The sequence below is a fragment of the Panthera uncia genome, chromosome F1 (genome assembly GCF_023721935.1).
Source record: "Panthera uncia isolate 11264 chromosome F1, Puncia_PCG_1.0, whole genome shotgun sequence".
NCBI lineage: Eukaryota > Metazoa > Chordata > Mammalia > Carnivora > Felidae > Panthera > Panthera uncia.
Genome location: NC_064813.1, coordinates 24,991,707 through 25,014,460, shown reverse-complemented (window position 1 = coordinate 25,014,460; position 22,754 = coordinate 24,991,707). Strand labels below are relative to the sequence as shown.

Sequence of the window (22,754 nt, the reverse complement as noted above, 5' to 3'; positions counted from 1 at the left end):
GCAAATATTAACGATGCTATCACTGTTCTCAAGAAATTCCTAATGTGCGAGAGCAATATTTAAAGTGAGTGCAAAAAGGGTCGTGGGTGACATGATAGGAATGTCTAGAAGGCACTGGAGTACAAGTGCATCAGAAGGAGAGACCACTTCTACCTGGTAGGTCAGGAAAGACTTCAATGAATATGTGACACAAGCCAAGTCTTGAAAGAAGACAATGTAGCTGACAATTGGCTGGGGAAGAAAATGGGGAGGGAAATGTGGATAAAGAGGTAGGAGGAAAAGAGGTATGAGGAAAAGAGGAGATGTGGATAAAGAGGTAGGAGGTAGGAGGGTCGACTATTAAGATGCAAAGGACTTATAGACAGAACAGAGTAAGTAAAGGCACCAAGGAAAATAATCCCATGGTACTTGGGGAGAAACACTAAGCAACTAAGGCTGAAGAAAAAGTTGTGAGAGGCAGACACAGCAAGAGATAAAACTGCAGGACAGGCTAAGCCAGGCCTCTCAGAGCAGGCGGGCCATGCTTAGGAGTTTAGACATCATCCTGAAGGTCATGGAGAGCCATTGAAGGGCTTCAAGTAAAGGAGTAACATTATCAGACTTTCATCTGTGCAAATTATTTCTGTAGAAGTCTGACCACAGGTTTGGCCATTAGGGGACCATAACAGAGGCGAGGAGAGCAGTTAGGAGATTGTTTCAGTGGTGGGGGTTTAAAGGCAAGAAGATAAAGAGAATGGAACAAATTAGAGAGATTTTTAATAAAGAAAAATATAGGACTCTGTCACTGTTTGAATGTCAGGGAGAGGTGGTAACAAGAAGGAAGGAGTCGGATGCCTGGTGGAAGGTGGTGCCACTGTCTTAATGAAAGGTTGCAGAAGTAATCTTGGGGCATTGTAGTTAGTCAATTTATCAACACAACTTAAGCAGTCTATAATAATGTTCTATAAATGGCGAGAATGATGTGGGAACTAGAATCCCAACCAAGAATGTAAGAAAGTCTTAGCCATTTAGGTAGCTGTGGTTTATTTAGAGAGACAGTATTAGTTTATGTTGAATACTGCTGTCAATTTACAAATTTTGACCATAAATTTCTATAAACATCCTGTGAGATAGACACCAGAAGTTCAATGACTTTCCCAAGAACACATGGAAAATCTGGGGAAGTCTTGGAGCTCTCAAAAACTGGTATGTTTTCCACATTGGCCTCATGCCCTCTGTGGTGCAAAGATCACATGGTGAAACTGCTTCCATGCACTACTCCTACAGAATCTCATGACTCCTTAGTCCCCCCATACATCTCATAAAGGCAACTTCGCATGCCAGACAGGGCATGTCATGTCAAACCCTGAGTGCAGACCAGTGAGGAGTCACTAAGGACTGAGCCTCCTTCACAGGCTGATATTTGTAAAGTACAATCAGTACCACTGCCTTCTTTATATATCTCATATCCAAGGACAAAGGGGACAGAATGAGAGAGCCTCAGACTGACAAAATTGGGGGCTGACAGTCTTGGAGAGATGGAGGCTGACATCATGTTCTAAGAGCTCAGCCAGGAGTTGAGACTTCAGCCCCTCTAGTTTTTCACAAATGATGTGGGGATACTTTGAGACATGTTGGTACCTATGTTGAGACTGCTAAGCTTAAATACCTACAAACATAGAAGCCCTTGCCCATCAGTCTCAAAGCTGGTTGCCAAGGTCACAGTCCCTTCTCCAAGAAAGTAACCTAGAATTATTTATAAATTTTGGACATTCTTAATACCACCACTAAGAAATTTGTACCTCTAACCCTCATATCCTTAGGCCCCTCTACTTTCTCCAGTTCAAGAGCTTAGGCAAATCCAAAGCTGTTTCTCTTTATAAAAAATGTTTCCAACCTTTGATCTAACTCTCTAAACCCATGCAGAAGTGAATAATGTAATACAAAAGTAAATACCTTTTAATATAATGCTTTGGCCTTTGTACACAGGCAAGATAACTTCCAGGTTGGGTCAGAGTTGACCCCAAAGATCAATGAATCTGCAGTTTAGTCTATTTTAGGTGTTTTTCTGCAAGGCACGTTGATTTAGTGGAATTAATTTATGAATTAATGTCTCTTAGAATAGGAAATCAATGGAACCCCCTTCCCCTGAGCTGCAGTTGGACTGGGACATATTTATGAAGAGAAGTTCTACCCCTCTGGCATTTCCTAGCTTTCTTTTGCAGGTCTTTGGTCAGACACCATTTTATGCTGTTGAAAATTCACAGTGGAGCTTGTGGCCAGAAATACCTTATGACGTGGTAAGATTCTTGAATGGCAGAGGGTTTGGGATAGGGGGAGAGGGAGCTAAATTTGAAGTGTGGCATGAGAGATGGAGAGGTAAAAGGGAAAGGAGGCCCAGAGGGTGACTCTGGAAGAAACTATAAAGCAGGTGAGTAGGACAAACAGCATCAAGCCAGCATAGACCTTTCTCCTTTTTGTGTTTTTACCACTTGGACAGACAATTGTTGGTGAATTCTCTCCTCTATCTTCTAGTCCATGGCCAGCAAATGATACCATTTTTCATGTACACTGTGATTATTGGGTAGGAAATGCTTGGAACACCATTTAGAAGAATTCTGGGGCCATACATAAGCAAGAAAGAGTCTGAGAATTGATTGGCAATGCCTGCCACAGGTGTGGGGTAGGAAGTGGCAGTGCATGGTCCACTTAGTGATTATTTGCATTATAAGTTATAGATAAAGATAAGGTACCACTATGCAATTCCTAAAGACTATCCTACCATTCTCCTTCAGAAACATGTCTTTCTCCCAATCTTTTTTTTCTCTTTATAACTGTCTTCCTTGTCCATTGTCTTTCTCTTCTCCTTTTCCTCCTTCTTGTTCTCCTTTCCTACTGTGTAGACCTTAGACTTATGCATGGTCTACCAGTGGCATGTGGGATCAGAAAGATCACTCTAAGCTACACTCACAACAGATTTTATTTTTCTCTGAGACCTGAAGAGCTGAGAAAGACACTCCACTCTGAGTCTTATATTTGATTTCCCTAGAAAAACCCTGAAACGTAAAATCCTTATTTTCTTGAAAAAGAAGAAATAACCACCAACACTACAGAAGTTATAAGAGGTTACTATGAAAAATTATATGCCAAAAAATTGGACAAACTAAAAGAAATGGATAAATTTGTAGAAGCATATAATTTCCAAAACTGAATCAGGAATAAATAGAAAATCTGAATAGAACAATTACTAGTAAAGAAATTGAATTGGCAATCAAAAAACTTTCAACAAACAAAAGTCCAGAACCAAATGGGTTCACAGGCGAATTCTACTAAGCATTTAAAGAAGAGTTAATACCTATTCTCCTGAAATTATTCTAAGAAATAGAAGAGGAAGGAAAGTTTCCAAATACCTTTGTTTCTACAAGGCCAGCATTACCTTGATACCAAAACTAGACAAAAACACTACAAAAAGGGGGAATTACAGGTCAATATCTCTGAGGAACATAGGTACAAAAATTATCAACAAAATATTAGCAAACTGAAATCAGCAATGCATTAAAAGGATCATTTACTGTGACAAATGGGATTTATTTTATGGATACAAGGATGATTCAGTGTTTGCAAATTGATCAACATGATACACCACATTAACAAAATGAAGGCTAAAATCATATGACAATCTTAATAGATGCAGAAAAAGCATTTGACAAAATTCAATATCATTCATGATAAAAACCCTCAATAGAGTTGGTTTAAAAGGAACATACCTCAGGGACGCCTGAGTGGCTCAGTTGGTTAAGCAGCCGACTTCGGCTCAGGTTATGATCTCGCGGTCTGTGAGTTCGAGCCCTGTGTCGGGCTCTGTGCTGACAGCTCAGAGCCTGGAGCCTGTTTCAGATTCTGTGTCTCCCTCTCTCTGACCCTCCCCTGTTCATGCTCTGTCTCTCTCTGTCTCAAAAATAAATAAAACGTTAAAAAAATTTTAATAATAAACAAAAGGAACATACCTCACCATAACAAAGGCCATATATGACAAAACCACAGCTAACATCATACTCAATAGTGAAATCTTGAGAGCTTTTCCTCTAAGATAAGGAACAAGACAAGAGTGTCCACCTTGTCACCACTTTTATATAACAGTACTGGAAGTTCCAACCACAGCAATCAGATAAAAAACAAATAAAAGGTATTTAAATTGATGAAGAAGTAAAACTGGCACTATTTGCACGTGACATAATATATATGAAGCCCTAAAGACTCCCCCCAAAAAATGAAATAAGTCAGCTAGAGAAAGATGTTATATGTTTTCACTCATATGTGGAACTTGAGAAACTTAACAGAAGACCATGGGGGAAAGGAAGGGGGGAAATCGTTATAAGCAGGTAGAGAGGGAGGCAAACCATAAGAGACTCTTAAATACAAAGTACAATCTGAGGGTGGATGGGGGTGTGGGGGACAGGGGAAAATGGGCGATGGGCATTGAGGAAGGCACTTGTTAAGATGAGCGCTAGGTGTTGTAGGTAAGCAATGAACCACGGAATCTACCCTAAAAACCAAGAGCACTCTTAACACACTGTATGTTAGCCAATTTGACAATAAATTATATTTTAAAAAATGTTAGAAGTAATAAATAGATTCTGTAAAGTTTTAGGATACAAAATTAATAAACATAAATCTGTTGTGCTTCTGTACACTAATAATGAAATAGCAGAAAGAGAAATTAAGAAAACAATTGCATTTACAATTGCACCAAAAAGGATAAGATACCTAGGAAGGAGGTCAAAGACCTATACTCTGAAAACTATAAAACACTGATGAAAGAAATTGAAGATGACACAAATGGAAAGACATGTCATGTTCATGGATTGGAAAAATTAATATTGATGAAAGGTCCATACTACCCTAAGCAATCTACAGATTCAATGCAATCTGTGTTGCAAAATACCAATAGTATTTTTCACAGAACTATAGAAATAATCCTAAAATGTGTATGGAACAACAGGAGACTCCAGAAAGCCAAAGCAATCTTGAGAAAAAAGAACAAAACTGAAGATATCACAATTCTATATTTTAAAATATAAAGCTATAATAATAAAAAAAAGTATGATACTGACACAAAAATAGACACATAGGATAGATCTATAGGTCTATCCATAGAAGATAGAGCCCAGAAATAAACCCACACTTATATGGTAAATTAATCCATAACAAAGCAGGGAAGAATATACAGTGGGGGAAAAGATAGTCTCTTCAATAAATAATGTTGAGAAAATAGAACAGCTACATGCAAAAGAATGAAACCGCTTTCTTACACCATACACAAAAATCAGCTCAAAATGGATTAAAAACCTAAGTGTAAGACCTGAAACCATAAAAATCCTGAAAGCAAGCATAATCAGTATTCTCTTTCACATCAGCCTTAGCAACATATTTATGTATATGTCTCCTCAGGCAAGGGAAGCAAAAGGAACAATTAACTATTGGAACTACCCCAAAGTAAAAACCTTTAAAAAATTTTTTTTATAATGTCTATTTATTTTTGAGAGAGACAGAGCATGAGCAGGGGAGGGGTAGAGAGAGAGAGAGGGAGACACCGAATCCAAAGCAGGCTCCAGACTCTGAGCCATCTGCCCAGAGCCCCATGTGGGGCACAAACCCACGAACCATGAGATCCTGATCTGAGCCAAATTTGGACGCTCAACCAACTGAGCTACCCAGGTGCCCCCAAAGTAAAAACCTTTTGCACAGCAAAGCGAACCATTGGGAAAACATAAAGGAAACCCAGTGAAAGGGAAAACATATTTGCAAATGATATCTATAATAAAAGGTTAATATAAAAAGATATAAAGAACTATATAACTCAACACCAAAAAAAAAATCCAATTAAAAATGGGCAAAGACTTGATTGGACATTTTTTCCAATAAAGATGTACAGATAGCCAACAGACACATGAAAAGATGTTCAATATCATGAATCATAAATAAAATGCAAATCAAACCACAATGAGACACCACCTTAGACCTGTCAGAATGACAAGAAATAACAAGTGTTGGTGAGGATGTGGAGAAAAGGGAACCCTCGTGCACTGTTGGTGAGAATGTAAATTGCTGTAACCACTATGGAAAACAGTATAGAGATTCTTCAAAAAATTAAAAATAGAGCTACTTAAAATCCAGTAATTCCATGACTGGGTATTTACCCAAAGGAAGTGAAAACACTAATTTGAAAAAATATAGACACCCCTATGTTTATGCATTATTTACAATATCCAAAATATGGAAGCACCATAAGTATCATCAATAGATGAATGGATAAAGAAGGTGTGACACACATAAACACACTGGAATATTACTCAGCCATAAAAAAGAATGAGATCTTGTCTTGCCATTTGCAACAACATGGATGGGACTAGAGGGTATTATACTAAGTGAAATAAATTAAAGGAAAGCAAATACTATATGATTTCACTTATGTGTGGAATCTAAAAAACAAAACAAATGAACAAATAAAAGCAGAAAAAGACCCATAAATACAGAAAACAAACTGGTGGTTGCCACATGGGAAGTGGATGGGGGGGGGATGGGAAAAATGGGTAAAGAGGAGTGGAAGGTACAGGCAAAAAGAAAAATTTTATGTTTTCTCTTCTCTGGTGGCTCAATCCCTCAGTGATTCAACCTATACTCTAAATGATGTTAAGTGTGATGTGAGTCTTTGTGTATGGTTTTTTAAAAATATTTGTTTATTTTTGAGAGAGAGAGAGCATGGGGGGGGGGGAGAGCAGAGAGAGAGAGAGAGAGAGAATCCCAAGCAGGCTCCATGCTGTCAGCACAGAGCCTGATGTGGGGCTTGAACTCACTGTGAGATCATGACCTGAGCCAAAATCAAGAGTCAGATGCTCAACTGACTGAGCCACACATACACCCCTTTGTGTGTTTTTGTACATGTTGTACATTTGATATGGGTAAGGAACTTGTAAGAAATTTTAAGTGTGCTTACAAAGAAGCAAATTGAATAGAGTTGACTTGACACCACAGACCAAAATTTCTTCTGCTTCTCTTCTACCTAGCAAGACTTAGATGTTTTCTTAAACAATTTGACCCAGGAGTAAGGAAACATTTTTGATGAAAGACCAAGCCTTTTCTCTCCTACCAATTCATTCACTCCTTTGGGAGCCTTGGCTCAAGGCTTCACTCCTCTTAGATACTATTTTTAATCAGCACACCTCCCCTGTGGGCCAGGTACTGCAGGTGTGAAGTTATTTATTGCCTCTTGCTAAGCTGCATTTCTTAGCATTTCAGTTCCATTTCTCTTTTCTGTTCCCATTTTGTTTGCACTCTAGATTGCAAAGTACAAAGGATTATTGACCTGGTTGGAAAAATACCGGTTACCCTTCTTCTGTAAAACCAACTTGTGTTTCCATTACATTCTCTGTCAAGAGCTCATCAGTTTCATTAAGTCCCCAGAAGGAGGTAAGCATGAGGGTGTGTGTGTGGAGAAATATGGGAAGCCGGGCTGTATAATGGTCCTGTTCCTGTCAGTCCTATAGTAATTTACAAATACTGGCCACCTTTGTAGACTTAGATGTGAGAGTGACCCAGCTTGTAATGCAGCAGTAGGTGAAAGCTTAGGCTGAAAAAATTGGTACCTAGAGCAATAAGCAGGAGTCAGATAGGTTGTATGTGCTATTTGTCTCACTGCAGCCAGAAGTGAGAGAGTTACTGGTGGACACAGAACATGGCAAAACTGCCTAAAATATATTCAGAATCAAACATAGCTCACCACCTTCATTAGTACCATCTGGTCTAAGCCACCACAATTTCTCACCTGGCTACTGAAATCATCTCTTAATTAGTCTCCTTGTTTCTGCTCTTGTTCTCCTGCTCACAGCAGCCAGAGAGAGCCTTTAAAACAAAACAAAACAAAACAAAATTTTTTTGAGAGAGAGTGTGAGCAGGGGAGGGGCAGAGAGGAGGGAGAAAGGGTCCCAAGCAGGGCCCGCTCTGTCAGTGCAGAACCCAAAGCGGGGCTCAAACTCATGAACTGTGAGATCATGACCTGGGTTGAAACCAAGTGTTGGAAGCTTAACTGGCTGAGCCACCTAGGCACCTGGAGAGAGCCTTTTAAAACTTAATTCAGATCATGTAACTCCTCTATTGGCTGCTCCCTACCCCCACCAATGACTCCCATCTCAGTGTGAGATCTAATGCCCCTATATCTCTAGGTCTTCAGGATCCTCAAGATGTGGGTCCATTACTTTTAGGACCTGATCTCCTCCTATTCCCTCCATTGCTTACTCCATTTCAGTTACACTTGGCTTGCTTGCAGTTCCTCAAAAATCCTGCCTTGACACATACTCATTTCAAGGCCTTGCACTGGCTATTTACTCTGCCTGGGGTGCTTTTTCAATATACCCACATTGGCTCCCTCTCTCACCTCTTCAAATCTCTGTGCAAATCTCACCTCCTCAGAAGAGGCTACCCTGATGACCCTAATGCCACTCATTCAACTCTTGTCCTAACACTCCCAACCCCCTTTACTCTCTTTTACCTTTTCATTTTTTCCTGTAGTGCTTATAACCTTCAACCTTACTAGATAATGTACTTATTATGCTTATTGTTTATTATCTGTCTACTTCACCAGAATGTAAGCTCCTTGTGGGCAAGGATTTCCTGTTTGCTAATGTATCCCAAACATCTAGAATGATACTAAGTAGTAGACATTTAACAAATATATTAATAATATATATTTGTTAAGAGAATTAATTAATATAATTGCCATCTAGGGTTGAATCAATAATTTGACTCTCAATTCAACTAGCCAAAGGAAACTGTGTTCCACCTGGGGAAAGTTGAGATTCAGGAGACTTACATTGAGTAAAATGTAACAAAATACCCAATATATTCATCTCCTTTCTTCAATATATATATTGGGAAAATTGGATTGGCAAAATCACTGTCAGGTGGGGATTATAGAAGGCAAAGAGCCTTGGGTGGTGCCTTTGATCTATGGATTATACTCTGCTTGTGGGTCCCTCATATGATGCGTGTCACTACAGGGTCTATTTCCTGCCTTCAGAAGTACTGCATACTCCTACCCCAACTCGTCTAAATGGCCACCATTTTTCCTCACTCACCCTGAGTGAATGGGGGTCTAGCTGTGTGCAAGGCTGAGAGAGGGGCTGGGAGAAGAGCTCATTCTCTCTTTCTTACCATGGACTTTTCCTGGCAGCCAAGATGTTGAGATGGAAAAAAGCAGACCAGTGGCTACTCCGGAAGTGCATTGGTGGGGTCAGAGGGATGTGGCGCTTCTGTACCTACCTCAAAGGCAGTACAGGTAGGTTCTTGGGGTTGTTTCTGGAGTCCTTGCAAGTTCATAACAGCTTCCAGGATGCCCCAGAGCACTTATTGACAATAATGTATGCATATGGGAAATAAGTGTTTTATACTGTAGTTTGTGTAAAAGTCTTTGAAAATAGGTCCACAGTGTAGGTTAGGGCAAAAGTAAACAGAGTCCTTTTATTTTGTTCATTCATCCATCCATTCATCTATCTATTCACTTAACAATGTTGAACACCACTGTGTGGAAGCCACTGTGAATAAGAGCCATAAATCTCCACTTCATAAAGCTATCACAATGGTGGGGAAACACACAAGGAACACATAAATAAACAAATCCCTATAGCAGAAGTGTTCACATGCACTGCTTTCTGTTCTGTTGAGTCCAGTGGTTGATGACTACTGGGAGGTGAGCAGCCAGCACTAGCTGACACTCCAGTTCAGCAGCATTAATTTTCATCCAAGGACAAGCCCTAGTTTAAGGGTGAAATCCTGGATTTCCAGGGCGCAGGTAGGGAAGAACTAGGCAGGCTATCTTTTAGTATGTCACTCAGACTTTAACCCTGGCAAAGTTGTGACACAGGGAATGTAGTCTTTGGCATCTTTGGGTTCTATTATCCCTTCTTCTGGTTTTTCTGGGTCCATGATATGGGAAATATTCTTTTTTCTTCTCATCTTCATGTTTTGGATAAATTCAAGTGTCTCATGATCCATTCTCACAGTCTTTCAGTTTTCTCTAAAGTAACAGTTTTCCTCACAACGACAAAAGTCACACAAGGTCCCTATCCATTAAGTCCCTTCTCCCCATGCCTCCATCTGCCCCCACATTACGACATCACTAGGGATGATGCCTGAAACCAAAGAAGTGACTAATGGTACTATTTGAGGCAATAGAGCAAGCTGGTGGTGGGGAGTGGTATTAGCTGCTACACCCAGATGTAACCACAGAAGGGGCAACATCGGGGTGCAGCGCTGTGCTTGCCCTGTCTAATCTGTAGGTGAAGAGCTGGTGGATTTCTGGATCCTTGCTGAGAAGATCTTGAGCATAGATGAGATGGACCTGGAAATGAGAGACCACTATCTGTCCCTCCTCCTTGTGCTGAAGGCTACCCATTTACAGGAGGGCTCAAGAGTAGTGACTCTCTGCAACATGAACATCAGTAAGAATTATAAAGCATATCTGAAGTGAAATCACCGGGGGATGTAACCAAAAAAATCAATCATTTTGTAGGCATCTACCCTCTCCATTTTCTGTGTATCAGGGATGTCATGGGAACCCTTAATAGGGAAGGGTTGCAAGAGTCCAGTTGTCCTTAGGCTGGTATGTGCTTCTTGCTGAGATATTACTCACCAGTGTAGGTTGGCTAGAAGGAGTGAAGACGAATTGGGACAGCGTAATTAAACAGCTCCTGCATCTTCTGAGATGGCATGGCACCTCTTTTTTAAAAACTGAGATTCCCTAGAACAAACTAGAGCTCACAGGCAAAACACAGTGCATATAGCCTGTGGACTAAGAATGTTTTAGTATTTTTAAAGGACTAAAGAAGAAGACTGTGCAGCAGAGACTGCATATAACTCACAAAGCTGAGGTTTACAGGTTTGCCAGCCTCTACTCTAGAACATCAGATTCATCAAAAATTATTTATTTATTAATTAAGGAGACATTCCTGACCCAAATATAAATATGTTCCAGAAGATTTGTGTTTTGAGATTGGTCACACTCCTCTATTGATAGAGATCACTGAGAATTTATTACATTAAAATCAGAGCTAGTAATGACTCCTTCAAATTATCCAGTCTAAACCCTTTCCTCCAGGTAGATCTGACTCTGAAAAATCCCACTCATAGATACATGCCTCCTATTCTTAAACATATTTTCTTGTTCATTTTGCTTTTCTTTACTGTAACATCCAATTGTCCAAAAAATAATTCAATGAATCCCATAAACTGTATTATTTATGTGGGAGAAAGGGAAGGTAATCAGAAAAAGGGGTCACCATTCCCTGAGAAAATCCCTAAAGTGTGTTTACTATGTATTTGTCCTGTCCATACACCAGGGTTGCATGAAGAACAAATGAAATGCTATACATAACAACATTTGGAAAACTTCAAAAAACCTCTCCCAACATCATTATCATCACTACCACTAGATCGTTTTCATCCTTCGTGTCTTTCTATTATTTCCAGAGTCCCTTCTGAACCTATCCATCTGGCATCCCAACCAATCAACCACCAGGAGGGAAATTTTGAGCCACATGCAGAAAGTGGCTCTGTTCAAACTTCAGAGCTATTGGCTCCCCAACTTTTACACCCATGCCAGGACGATTATGGCCAAAGTGGAATCATGCCAAGGTCTGCTGCAGGAATATGAGACTCGCCTATGCAGTGTTTGCTGTACTCACATAGGAGAACTCCCTGTAAACATGAGCATCAAGAAGTGCCACTACCCCCAGAAGCTGTACTCAAGCAAGACGACCAAGAGGAGGATGTGGCAGTTGACAGACCATGGCTCTACTCTGGAAATAGATACCAAACCAGAAAACAACATTACGCCCCTCCAGGAGATGTGTTCTCAAGTTAAGGACACATACAAATACAAATATACACAAATGCCCTCCTTGAAAGTGACGTCTTCAAAGGAGAGAATAATCAGTTCCCAGGAAAAGGATATTCTCTGTGCTGGGAAGTCTAACATGAAGAAGAAATCCAAGAGCCACCTCCACATGGAGGGCCTCTTTGAGACAACGTTCTCTACACACATGAGGACTGTCACCCCTAGCATCAATCACTGCCCCCAGATGACAATCAAGAAAGTCATCAAACAAAGCATTTCCTTAGGGTACACCCACTGGGCCTTGTGTGCTGATGACTGTGCAGGGCGTCCCTTCCGGCACTACCTGAAAAAGCAGAATTTGAAAGTGGAGATCCAACTCCTGGACCTCTGGCAGGACCTGCACCATTTCCTCAGTGTCCTGTTAAGTAACAGGAAGACTGGGAATACTGTCTTTCAGCACATGCTGGGCAACAGAATTTGTGAACTCTACCTGAATGAACAGATTGGTCCATGCCTACCACTAAAATCCCAAACCATTGAAGGCCTGAAGGAGATGCTGCCTTCTGGGGATGTAAACCCCTGGATTCCCAGAGCCCAGAGGGAGATCTGCAAGGTAGGCCTTACCTGACAGAAATGGTTTAGTATCTGGAAGATTATGTCTGACTGAACAAAATTCCTATCTGGTCATCTATGCTGGTTAAGTTAATGATATAATTACTCACATCACTCTTCACATATTGAAGAGTTGGTTGATCTCTTAGGAAAAAGCTATGCAAGTTCCCAAGAACAAGCCAAAAATCCTTTAAAAAATCTTGATATCACCCATGACTTACCTTTCTGTCTCATACCCACGTGTAGTCTATTGGTGAATCCTGTTGGCTCAATCTTAAAAATATATCTAGAATCTGGCATTCCTCCCCTTCTGTGTTACAACCACGCTTGCCCACGTCACATCCAGTGTCACCTGGATTACTACAGGGGCCTCCTAACCGATGCCTATGGATCTGTCCTTGGTCCTAAGCAGGCTCATTTCAACTGGCCATGGTGAATCTGCAGAAGCATAAATTGTGTAATTTAACTGAAAATAAGTAAAAGGAAGTGAGTGAGGACCTTGAAAACAGATGGCTTTCTGTCTTCAGTAAAATCCAAAGTCCTTGCCAAAATGACAAGGCCTACATAATCTCTCCTCTACCTCCCCTCTCTAGCTTCATCTTCCACTGCTTCTGTGCTCATCACTCCGGCATTCCAGACACACTGTCAGCTCAATGGTGGTGCTCCCACTGTGTATAATGTGCAGATGTTCACGCAGATGAGCCCCCACTCCTTCAGCTGTTTGCTCAAGTCATCTCAGTGAGGCCTTCCTTACCCACTTCATATAAAATTTCACCCCATTCCCATTATACTTTTCTCCTTAGCACTTACTATTACCTAGATCCATCCATCTTACATACATACATACATACATCATTGTATGAGTGTCTGCATAATACACATATAATCCTTAAAATGTACATGTATGCATATATTATATACATAAACTTATTTTGCTTATTTTCTTTCTCCCTATGAGGGCAGAAATTTTTATCTGTTTCACTAGTACTGTCTTCCCAGCATCTAGAAGAGTACCTTAGGGTATTGTATCCAGTGCTTGATAGTGTTGATAGCATTCATGCTCCACAGACATCTGTTGAACCAATAAGTTCCAGTTGACAATGGCCCCTCTTTTGTCCAGGACTATCTTTTCTAGTTGGAGACAACTAGTTTCTATGAGAATTCTGATTTTCATCCAGCTCTTCAACCATCCTCCAATTATCCAATCAACCTTTGTGAAGTGCTGATAGCATGCCCACTGATATGTCCATTTCCTGACTTCTGACTCACTGATGTGGAGACACAGTCTAGGAAAGGTTTTTAGAGTCCTGGGTCTGTCACTGTTTGGCTATGTGGTATTGAACAAACTCCAAGTCTAAATCCTTCAATATCCCTAGGTCTCTTTGTCCTCATATATAAAATGAAAACTGGGAAAAAAATCATATTTTGTAATTGCATTTGTGGATTTAATAAGTTTATAGATACATTAAGGATACTATACTAGGGGCGCCTGGGTGGCTCAGTCGGTTAAGCGGCCGACTTCAGCTCAGGTCATGATCTCGCGGTCCGTGAGTTCAAGCCCCGCATCGGGCTCTGTGCTGACAGCTCAGAGCCTGGAGCCTGTTTCAGATTCTGTGTCTCCCTCTCTCTGACCCTCCCCCGTTCATGCTCTGTCTCTCTCTGTCTCAAAAATAAATAAACGTTAAAAAAAATTTAAAAAGAAAAAAAAAAAAGGATACTATACTATAAAAGGACATAGGTAGAGAAGTGGATGTGAACTTGGAAGACAGAGCATAAGCTTAAAAATTGCCTTTGCTTTAACCAGAGAGGAGAGGATTGCGAGCATGTGCTGAAGATGACGGGAGTAAGGAGTTCTACAGACACTGGGAAATATGTACTATTGGTCCCTTTATGTACTGCTTTTAGGATGGGACAGGAGAGTTTACCAAGTGATGAACAAACTGAATTCTAAAGGAAACCCTAATATATTCTAACAAAAATATATATAGAAAAAATATATAATAGTAGGTCAAATTTTAAAAGGTAATTATAGGTTTAATTATTGTTTTAGTATGTTTTTACTTTTTCCTATTTTTTTGCTGCACATCTGACTATTTCTTCTAATGGAAAGTGCCCTATTAAACATTGTTTGCTAAGATACCAATTAGATCACTTATTCACCAGTTTTTAGAGTCATAAATCTTTTAAGATGGAAGGGATTTTAATAGGGTACTCATTTCACACATGTTTATTATTCATATTTAACATATATATTTAGAGCTTATCCATTGGTCAGTCACCTCATATTACATTATGTATTGCTAGTATTCAATCACAGAGCATAATTTTCTCAGGAATATACTTCACTCCTGTTTCCCAGGAACCCAGGAGATCTGATGAAATTACTAAAACTTGTATTCTTAGACTCACCTTTTGGCAGCATGACTGGAGCAGTTTGTAAAGACAATATTACATCATTTAAAAATTATTATTGGTGACCCATTCCCTGCAAAATAATGCCTAGACTGCTTAAGGCATTCGAGTGGGTAGTCCCATCCAATCTTCTCTGCCTTATCCTTTGCCACTGCCCCACCCCTGTACTCTTCGAAGGATGCTACAGCTTAGTGATGCTGGAGTACTTACCATTTTCAAACATGTCCTTTCCAATCTCTGTGCCTTTGCTTAAGTTCTTCCAACTGCCTGGAATGCCCTTTACTCAACTTCCCTATGGTAAGTTCCTACTTATCCTGCAAAATGCAAATTCCTTTTTAAGTTTCTTTGCCTTTATGAAATCTTTCTGGATTTCCTGTACTCAAAAGAAAACAAAAAAAAAATGTTCCTGCCTCTCTGCTCCCAGAGAACTTTGTTCACACCTATATTGTAGCATGCTATCCTATGCTATTCATCATGCTAGAAGATGAGCTCCTTGGGAACAATGCTTGTAGCATATTGATCTGTATATTCTCAGTCATTTTCACAATGCTTGACAGATAGGAGACCCTCAGAAACTATTTGTCACATAAATTAATGAATGAAGGTGAGAGTACAGCCAAATAAACCTAGTTGAACACTGACTTATAGGTTTTTTGTTGTTACTGTTTTTTGTTTGTTTCTTTTAATTTAATGAAATATTCTGCACAGGTGGGTAGGGTCTTCAAATGGGAAATATGAGGAGAAGACACTTCAAAAGAAGATGTTTTGTTCTCAGGACCATTTGAGAATCAGATGAGATGGTAATTTATTTAGAAAAGAACAAGGAAATGTGAAGATTTCTTTTTTTCCAGTTTTTAAAAAATTTTTAAATTAATTTATTTTTTAATTTACATCCAAGTTAGTTAGCATATAGTACAACAATGATTTCTGGAGTAGATTCATTAATGCCCATTACCCATTTAGTCCATCCCCCCTCCCACAATCCCTCCAGCAACCCTCTGTTTATTCTACATATTTAAGAGTCTCTTATGTTTTTCCCCCCTCCCTGTTTTTATATTAATTTTGCTTCCCTTTCTTATGTTCATCTGTTTTGTATCTTAAACTCCTCATGTATATACATGTATACCACATCTTCCGCATCCATTCATTCATCGATGGACATTTAGGCTCTTTCCATACTTTGGCTATTGCTGATAGCGCTGCTATAAACATTGGGGTGCATGTGCCCCTTCAAAACAGCACACCTGTATCCCTTGGATAAATAACTAGTAGTGCAATTGCTGGGTCGTAGGGTAGTTCTATTTTTAATTTTTTGAGGAACCTCCATACTGTTTTCCAGAGTGGTCGGACCATTTTGCATTCCCACCAGCAGTGCAAAAGAGATCCTCTTTCTCCGCATCCTTGCCAACATCTGTTGTGGCCTGATTTGTTAATGTTAGCCATTCTGACAGGTGTGAGGTGGTATCTCATTGTGATTTTGATTTGTATTTCCCTGATGATGAGTGATGTTGAGCATTTTTTCATGTGTCGGTTGGCCATCTGGATGTCTTCTCTGGTGAAGTGTCTATTCATGTCTTTTGCCCATGTCTTCACTGGATTGTTTGTTTTTTGGGTATTGAGTTTGATAAGTTCTTTATAGATTGTGTATACTAACCTTTTATCTGATATGTCATTTGCAAATATCTTCTCCCATTCTGTTGGTTGCCTTTAGTTTTTCTAATTGTTTCCTTCACTGTGCAGAAGCTTTTTATTTTGATGAGGTCCCAATAGTTCATTTTTGCTTTTGTTTCCCTTGCCTCTGGAGATGTGTTGGGTAAAAAGTTGCTGTGGCCAAGGTCAAAGAGGTTTTTGCCTACTTTCTCCTCGAGGATTTTGATGACTTCCTGTATTACATTTAGGTCTGTCATCCATTTTGACTTTACTTTTGTGTATAAGAAAGTGGTCCAGATTCATTTTTCTGCATGTCACTGTCCAATTTTCCCAGCACCACTTGCTGAACAGACTGTCTTTATTCCATTGGATATTCTTTCCTGCTTTGTCAAAAATTAGTTGGCCATACGTTTGTGGGTCCATTTCTGGGCTCTCTATTCTGTTCCATTGATCTGAGTGTCTGTTTTTGTGCCAGTACCATACTGTCTTGATGATTACAGCTTTGTAATACAGCTTGAAGTCTGGGATCTCCAGCTTTGGTTTTATCTCCAGCTTTGGTTTTCTTTTTATTTTTCAAGATTGCTTTGGCTGTTTGGGGTCTCTTCTGATTCCATACAAATTTTAGGATTGTTTGTTCTAGTTCTGTGAAGAATGCTGCTGTTATTTTGATAGAGATTGCATTGACTATGTAGATTGCTTTGGGTAATATTAACATTTTAACAATATTTGTTCTTCCTATCCAGGAGCATGGAATAGTTTTCCATTTTTTGTGTGTCTTCTTCAATTTGTTTCATAAGCTTTCCATAGTTTTCAGTGTATATATTTTTCACGTCTTTGGTTAGATTTATTCCTAGGTATTTTATGGTTTTTGGTGCAATTGTAAATGGGATCCATTGCCTGAATTCTCTTTCTGTTGCTTCATTATTGGTGTATGGGAATGCAACCTATTTCTGTGCATTGGTTTTATATCCTGCAACTTTGCTGAATTCATGGATCAGTTCTAGCAGTTTTTTGGTGGAATCTTGTGGGTTTTCCATATAGAGCATCATGTCATCTGTGAAGAGTGAAAGGTTGACCTCCTCCTGGCCAATTTGGATGCCTTTTATTTCTTTGTGTTGTCTGATTGCTGAGGCTAAGACTTCCAATACTATGTTGAATAACAGTGGTGAGATTGAACATCCCCGTCTTGTTCCTGACCTTAGGGTGAAAACTCTCATTTTTTTCCCCATTGAGGATGATATTAGTGTTGGGTCTTTCATACATGGCTTTTATGATCTTGAGGTATGATCCTTCTATGCCTACTTTCTTAAGGGTTTTTATCAAGAAAGGATGCTGTATTTTGTCAAATGCTTTCTCTATATCTATTGAGAGGATCATGTGGTTCTTGTCCTTTCTTTTATTGATGTGATGTCTCACATTGATTGTTTTGCGAATATTGAACCAGCCTTGCATCCCAGGTATAAATCCCACTTGGTCGTGGTGAATAATTTTTTTAAGGAATTGTTGGATCTGGTTGGCTAATATCTTGTTGACGATTTTTGCATCCATGTTCATCAGGAAAACTGGTCTATAGCTCCCCTTTTTTAGTGAGGTCTTTGTCTGGTTTTGGAATCAAGGTAATAATGCTGGCTTCATAGAGTTTGGAAGTTTTCCTTCCATTTGTATTTTTTGGAACAGCTTCGAGAGAGTAGGTGTTAACTCTTTTTTAAATGTTGGTAGAATTCCCCCAGAAAGCCATCTGGCCCTGGACTCTTGCTTTTTGGGAAATGTTTGATTACAAATTCGATTTCTTTACTGGTTATTGGTCCATTCATATTTTCTATTTCTTCCTGTTTCAGTTTTGGTAGTTTATATGTTTCTAGGAATTTGTCCATTTCTTCCACATTGCCCATTTTATTGGCACATAATTGCTTATAATATTCTGTTATTGTTTTTATTTCTGCTGTTTTGGTTGTGATTTCTCCTCTTTCATTGATCTTAGCCAAAAGGCCTAGAAGCGATCTTCTCTTTCATTCTTGATTTTATTTATTTGGGTCCTTTCCTTTTTCTTTTTGATCAAACTGGCTAGGGGTTTATCAATTTTGTTAATTCTTTCAAAGAACCAGCTTTTGGTTTCATTGATCTGTTCTACTGGTTTTTTGTTTGTTTGTTTGTTTGTTTGTTTGTTTGTTTTGGTTTCGATAGCATTGGTTTCTGCTCTAATCTTTATTATTTCCTGTCTTCTGCTGGTTTTGGGTTTTATTTGCTGTTCTTTTTCCAGCTCTGTAAGATATAAGTTTAGGTTGTGTATCTGAGACCTTTCTTCCTTCTTTATGAAGTCTTGGATTGCTATATATTTCCCTCTTATGGCTGCCTTTGCTGCGTTCCAGAAGTTTTGGGCTGTGGTGTTATCATTTTCATTGGCTTCCATGTACTTTTTGATTTCCTCTTTAACTTCTTGGTTAGCCCATTCATTGTTTAGTAGGATGGTCTTTACTCTCCAAGTATTTGTTATGTTTCCACATTTTTTCTTGTGGTTGATTTCAAGTTTCATAGCATTGTGGTCTGAAGATATGCATGGTATGATCCCAATATTTTTTGTACCTGTTGAGGGCTGATCTGTGTCCCAGTATGTAATCTATTCTGGAGAACGTTCCATGTGCACTGGAGAAGAATGTGTATTCTGCTGCTCTAGGATGAAATGTTCTTAATATATCTGTCAAGTCCATATGGTCCAGTGTGTCATTCAAAACATTGTTTCCTTCTTGATTTTCTGTTTAGATGATCTGTCCATTGTGGTAAGTGGGGTGTTGAAGTCTACTATTATGGTATTATTATCAATGAGTTTCTTTATGTTTGTGATTAATTGATTTATATATTTGGGTGCTCTCACATTTGGACCATAAATGTTTACAATGGTTAGGTCTTGGTCTAAAATTATGATGTAATGCCCTTCTTCATCTCTTGTTACAGTCTTTATTTTAAGGTCTAGATTGTATAAGTATGGATACTTTGGCTTTCTTTTGTTGACCATTAGCATGATAGATGGTTCTCCATGCCCTTACTTTCAATCTGAAGGTGTCTTTAGTTCTAAAGTGGGTCTCTTGTAAACAGCATATAGATGGATCTTGTTTTCTTATCCATTCTGTTACCCTATGTCTTTTGATTGGAGCACTTAGTCCACTGACGTTTAGAATGGGTACTGAAAGATATGAGTTTATTGCCATATGTTGCCTGTAGAGTTGGAGTTTCTGGTGGTGTTCTCTGGTCCTTTCTAGTCTTTGTTGCTTTTTTTTTTTGTTTTGCTTTGTTTTGTTTTTTCATCTTTTCTCCCTTCAGAGAGTCCCCCTTAAAGTTTCTTGCAGGGCTGGTTTAGTGGTCACAAACTCCTTTCGTTTTTGTTTGGGAAAATTTTAATCTCTCCTATTTTGAATGACAGCCTTGATGGATAAAGAATTCTTGGCTGCATATTTTTTCTCATTCAGCACATTGAATATATCCTGCCACTCCTTTCTGACCTGCCAGGTTTCTGTGGATAGGTCTGCTGCAAACCTGATCTGTCTTCCCTTGTAGGTTAAGGACTTTTTTCCCTTGCTGCTTTCACGAATCTTTCCTTGCTTGAGTATTTTGTGAATTTGACTATGATATGCCTTGTTGATGGTCAGGTTTTTTTTTTGTTTGTTTTAATCTAATGGGTGTCCTCTGTGCTTCCTGGATTTTGATGTCTGTGTCTTTCCCCAGGTTAGGAAAGTTTCCACTGTGATTTGCTCACATAACCCTTCTACCCCTTTTTCTCTCTCTTCATCTCCTGGGATCCCTATGATTCTGATGTTGTTCCTTTTTAATGAGTCACTGATTTATCTAATTCTTAAATCGTGCTTTTTTGCCTGAGTCTCCCTTTTTTTTCTGCTTCATTATTCTCCATAAATTTGTCCTTTATATTGCTGATTCGCTGCCCTGCCACATCCATCCTTGATGCCATGGCATCCATTCGAGATTGCAGCTCAGTTATAGCATTTTGTACTTCATCCTGACTAGCTTTTACTTCTTTTATCTCACAGAAAGAGATTCTAATCTGTTTTAAAACCCAGCTAATATTCTTATTATCGTGATTCTAAATTCTGGTTCAGACATCTTGCTTGTATCTGTGTTGATTAAGTCCCTGGCTGTCATTTCTTCCTGATTTTTCTTTTGGGGTGAATTCCTTCATTTCATCATTTTGAAGGAAGAAAAGGAAATAATAAGTTAAAAAATTAAAATTAAAATATTAAAAACAACACACAAAAAATCAAATAAACGATGCTATCCTAGGTGTGTTTTGGTCTGGTTGTTAAAAGGAGTTTGATACTTAATAAAAATCTAGGTTATATGGGTTGGGAATCATTTCTCAAGATTCAGTTTGTATATTAACATTTTGGATTTAGGGGAGATACTTTTTTAAAAAAATTATTTATTTATTTTTGAGTGGGGTGGGGAAGAGCAGAGAGAGGGAGACAGAGAATCCTAAGCAGGCTCCACATTGTTAGCGCAGAACCCAGTGAAGGGCTCGATCTCGCGGACCTGAGATCATGACCTGAGCCGAAATCAAGAGTCTGACGCTTGACTGACTGAGCCACCCAGGCGCCCCAAGGGAGATACTTCTTTTAAAGAAAGTAAAACAATTTGTCAAAAGCCAATTCAATGAATAAACGATTCTTCCTTTTTTCAAAAAAAATAAAAAATAAAAAAATAAAAGGAGTTTGATAGAGATGAGAAAAAAGGGAAAAATTAGAAAAGATAAAGAAAAAGAAAAAAAAGAAATGAGAAAAAGAAAGAAAAAAAAGAAAAAAGGCAACGTTTGAAAATTTGAAAAAAAAAATGAAGAAAAAGGGACAACATTTGAAAATTTGAAAAAATGAATACAATGAAATAGAATAAAATGAAATGGTGGAAGTAAAATATAACTTGAAAAATTTACAAAAAAATATATAGCAGAAAAAAATTAAAGAAAAATATTTTTATTTATTTATTTTTTTTTTACGTTTTATTTTTGAGACAGGGAGAGACAGCATGAGCAGGGGAGGGTCAGAGACAGGGAGACACAGAATCCGAAACAGGCTCCAGGCTCTGAGCTGTCAGCACAGAGCCTGACGCGGGGCTCGAACTCACGGACCGCGAGATCATGACCTCAGCCGAAGTCGGCTGCTTAACCGACTGAGCCACCCAGGCGCTCCAAGAAAAATATTTTTAATAAAAATTGAAAATAAAAATATTTTTTTTCTTTTTCCATATTCAAGAATAATAAAGGAAAAGAAAAAGAAAAAAAATTGAATAGACAGACCAGCAAACAGACTGAAATACAATTCAAATTACATCAGTTTCCCCTAGAAGTCAAAGTACAAAGTACTTTATAGTCCATAAACTAAGCAGGCAGAGAAACTTGTGGTGTTCCTGAATAGTGAGGTTGGCCCAGTTGGGCAGGGCTTAGTGTAACATCTCCATTCTCCACTAGATGGCGCTGCTTAGCTTACTGGTTGGATTGCTGTGGCACTTGTAGGTGTGTATGTGCATTCATGGGAGGAGTGAAAATGGTGTCACCCAGTTACCCAGTCTCTAGTATCGGGACTCTGTTCTCCTTGATCAGCAATCGCACACCTGTCCTTTGTCTCTGGCTTCCATCCACTCCTGCTTTTACACTGTCCGTGACCAAGCCATCAGGTTGCCAGGTGACCCTTCCCTCCTGAGTTTTATCTCAGATGTGGCTGTGTTTCCCAACGCATCACTTCTGTGGGACTGAGGCTTTGACCCACTCAGACCTTCTGGGGGAGGGTCTCACTGAGCAGTGGCTGGGTGCCCGCCTACCCCCAGGAATGTTCATGGGACCATGCTGCTGCCAATGCCCAGAGACTGTGGCTAGGTGCGAGCCACCCCAGAAAAAGTTCATGTGATCATGCAGCAGCAGCAGTTCAGAGATATGGTAAATTACAATACACATCTGGCACCAGGCTTCACCCTTAATGTCCTTGTTTCAGCACCATGGAACGTGGCTGTTCTCCAGGGTCCACTGGGATCTTTCCTTGCGGGGTGGCCGCAGAGCCTCTACCAAATGTCCTCCCAGCAGGGGAACCGCCTCTCCCCATTTGGCCCAAGGACTCCTTGGACCTTGCTTTTTGCTCCTGGGGATTCACCCTTCCCTCCAGAGCACTGCCAGGTATAGAGCTGTGGAGTTTCAGACTCTGCTCTCCCCCTGTTT

The 22,754-nt window shown here is 39.4% G+C and overlaps 1 protein-coding gene across 5 annotated transcripts in view; it reads left to right on the top strand.

The window, feature by feature from the left end:
- RGSL1 (regulator of G protein signaling like 1) overlaps window positions 1–22,754 on the top strand; it is a 113,768-nt gene that overhangs the window by 4,639 nt on the left and 86,375 nt on the right. For all 5 annotated transcript variants that reach the window (XR_007458746.1, XR_007458745.1, XM_049634127.1 and 2 more), the window contains exons 3-7: window positions 2,205–2,279; window positions 7,320–7,449; window positions 9,209–9,313; window positions 10,314–10,475; window positions 11,503–12,482. Coding sequence is in view for 3 of the 5 variants with exons in the window: in XM_049634127.1 (XP_049490084.1) it covers window positions 2,205–2,279; window positions 7,320–7,449; window positions 9,209–9,313; window positions 10,314–10,475; window positions 11,503–12,482 (1,452 nt within the window). In the remaining 2 variants the exon portion in view is untranslated. The remainder of the gene's footprint in view (window positions 1–2,204; window positions 2,280–7,319; window positions 7,450–9,208; window positions 9,314–10,313; window positions 10,476–11,502; window positions 12,483–22,754) is intronic.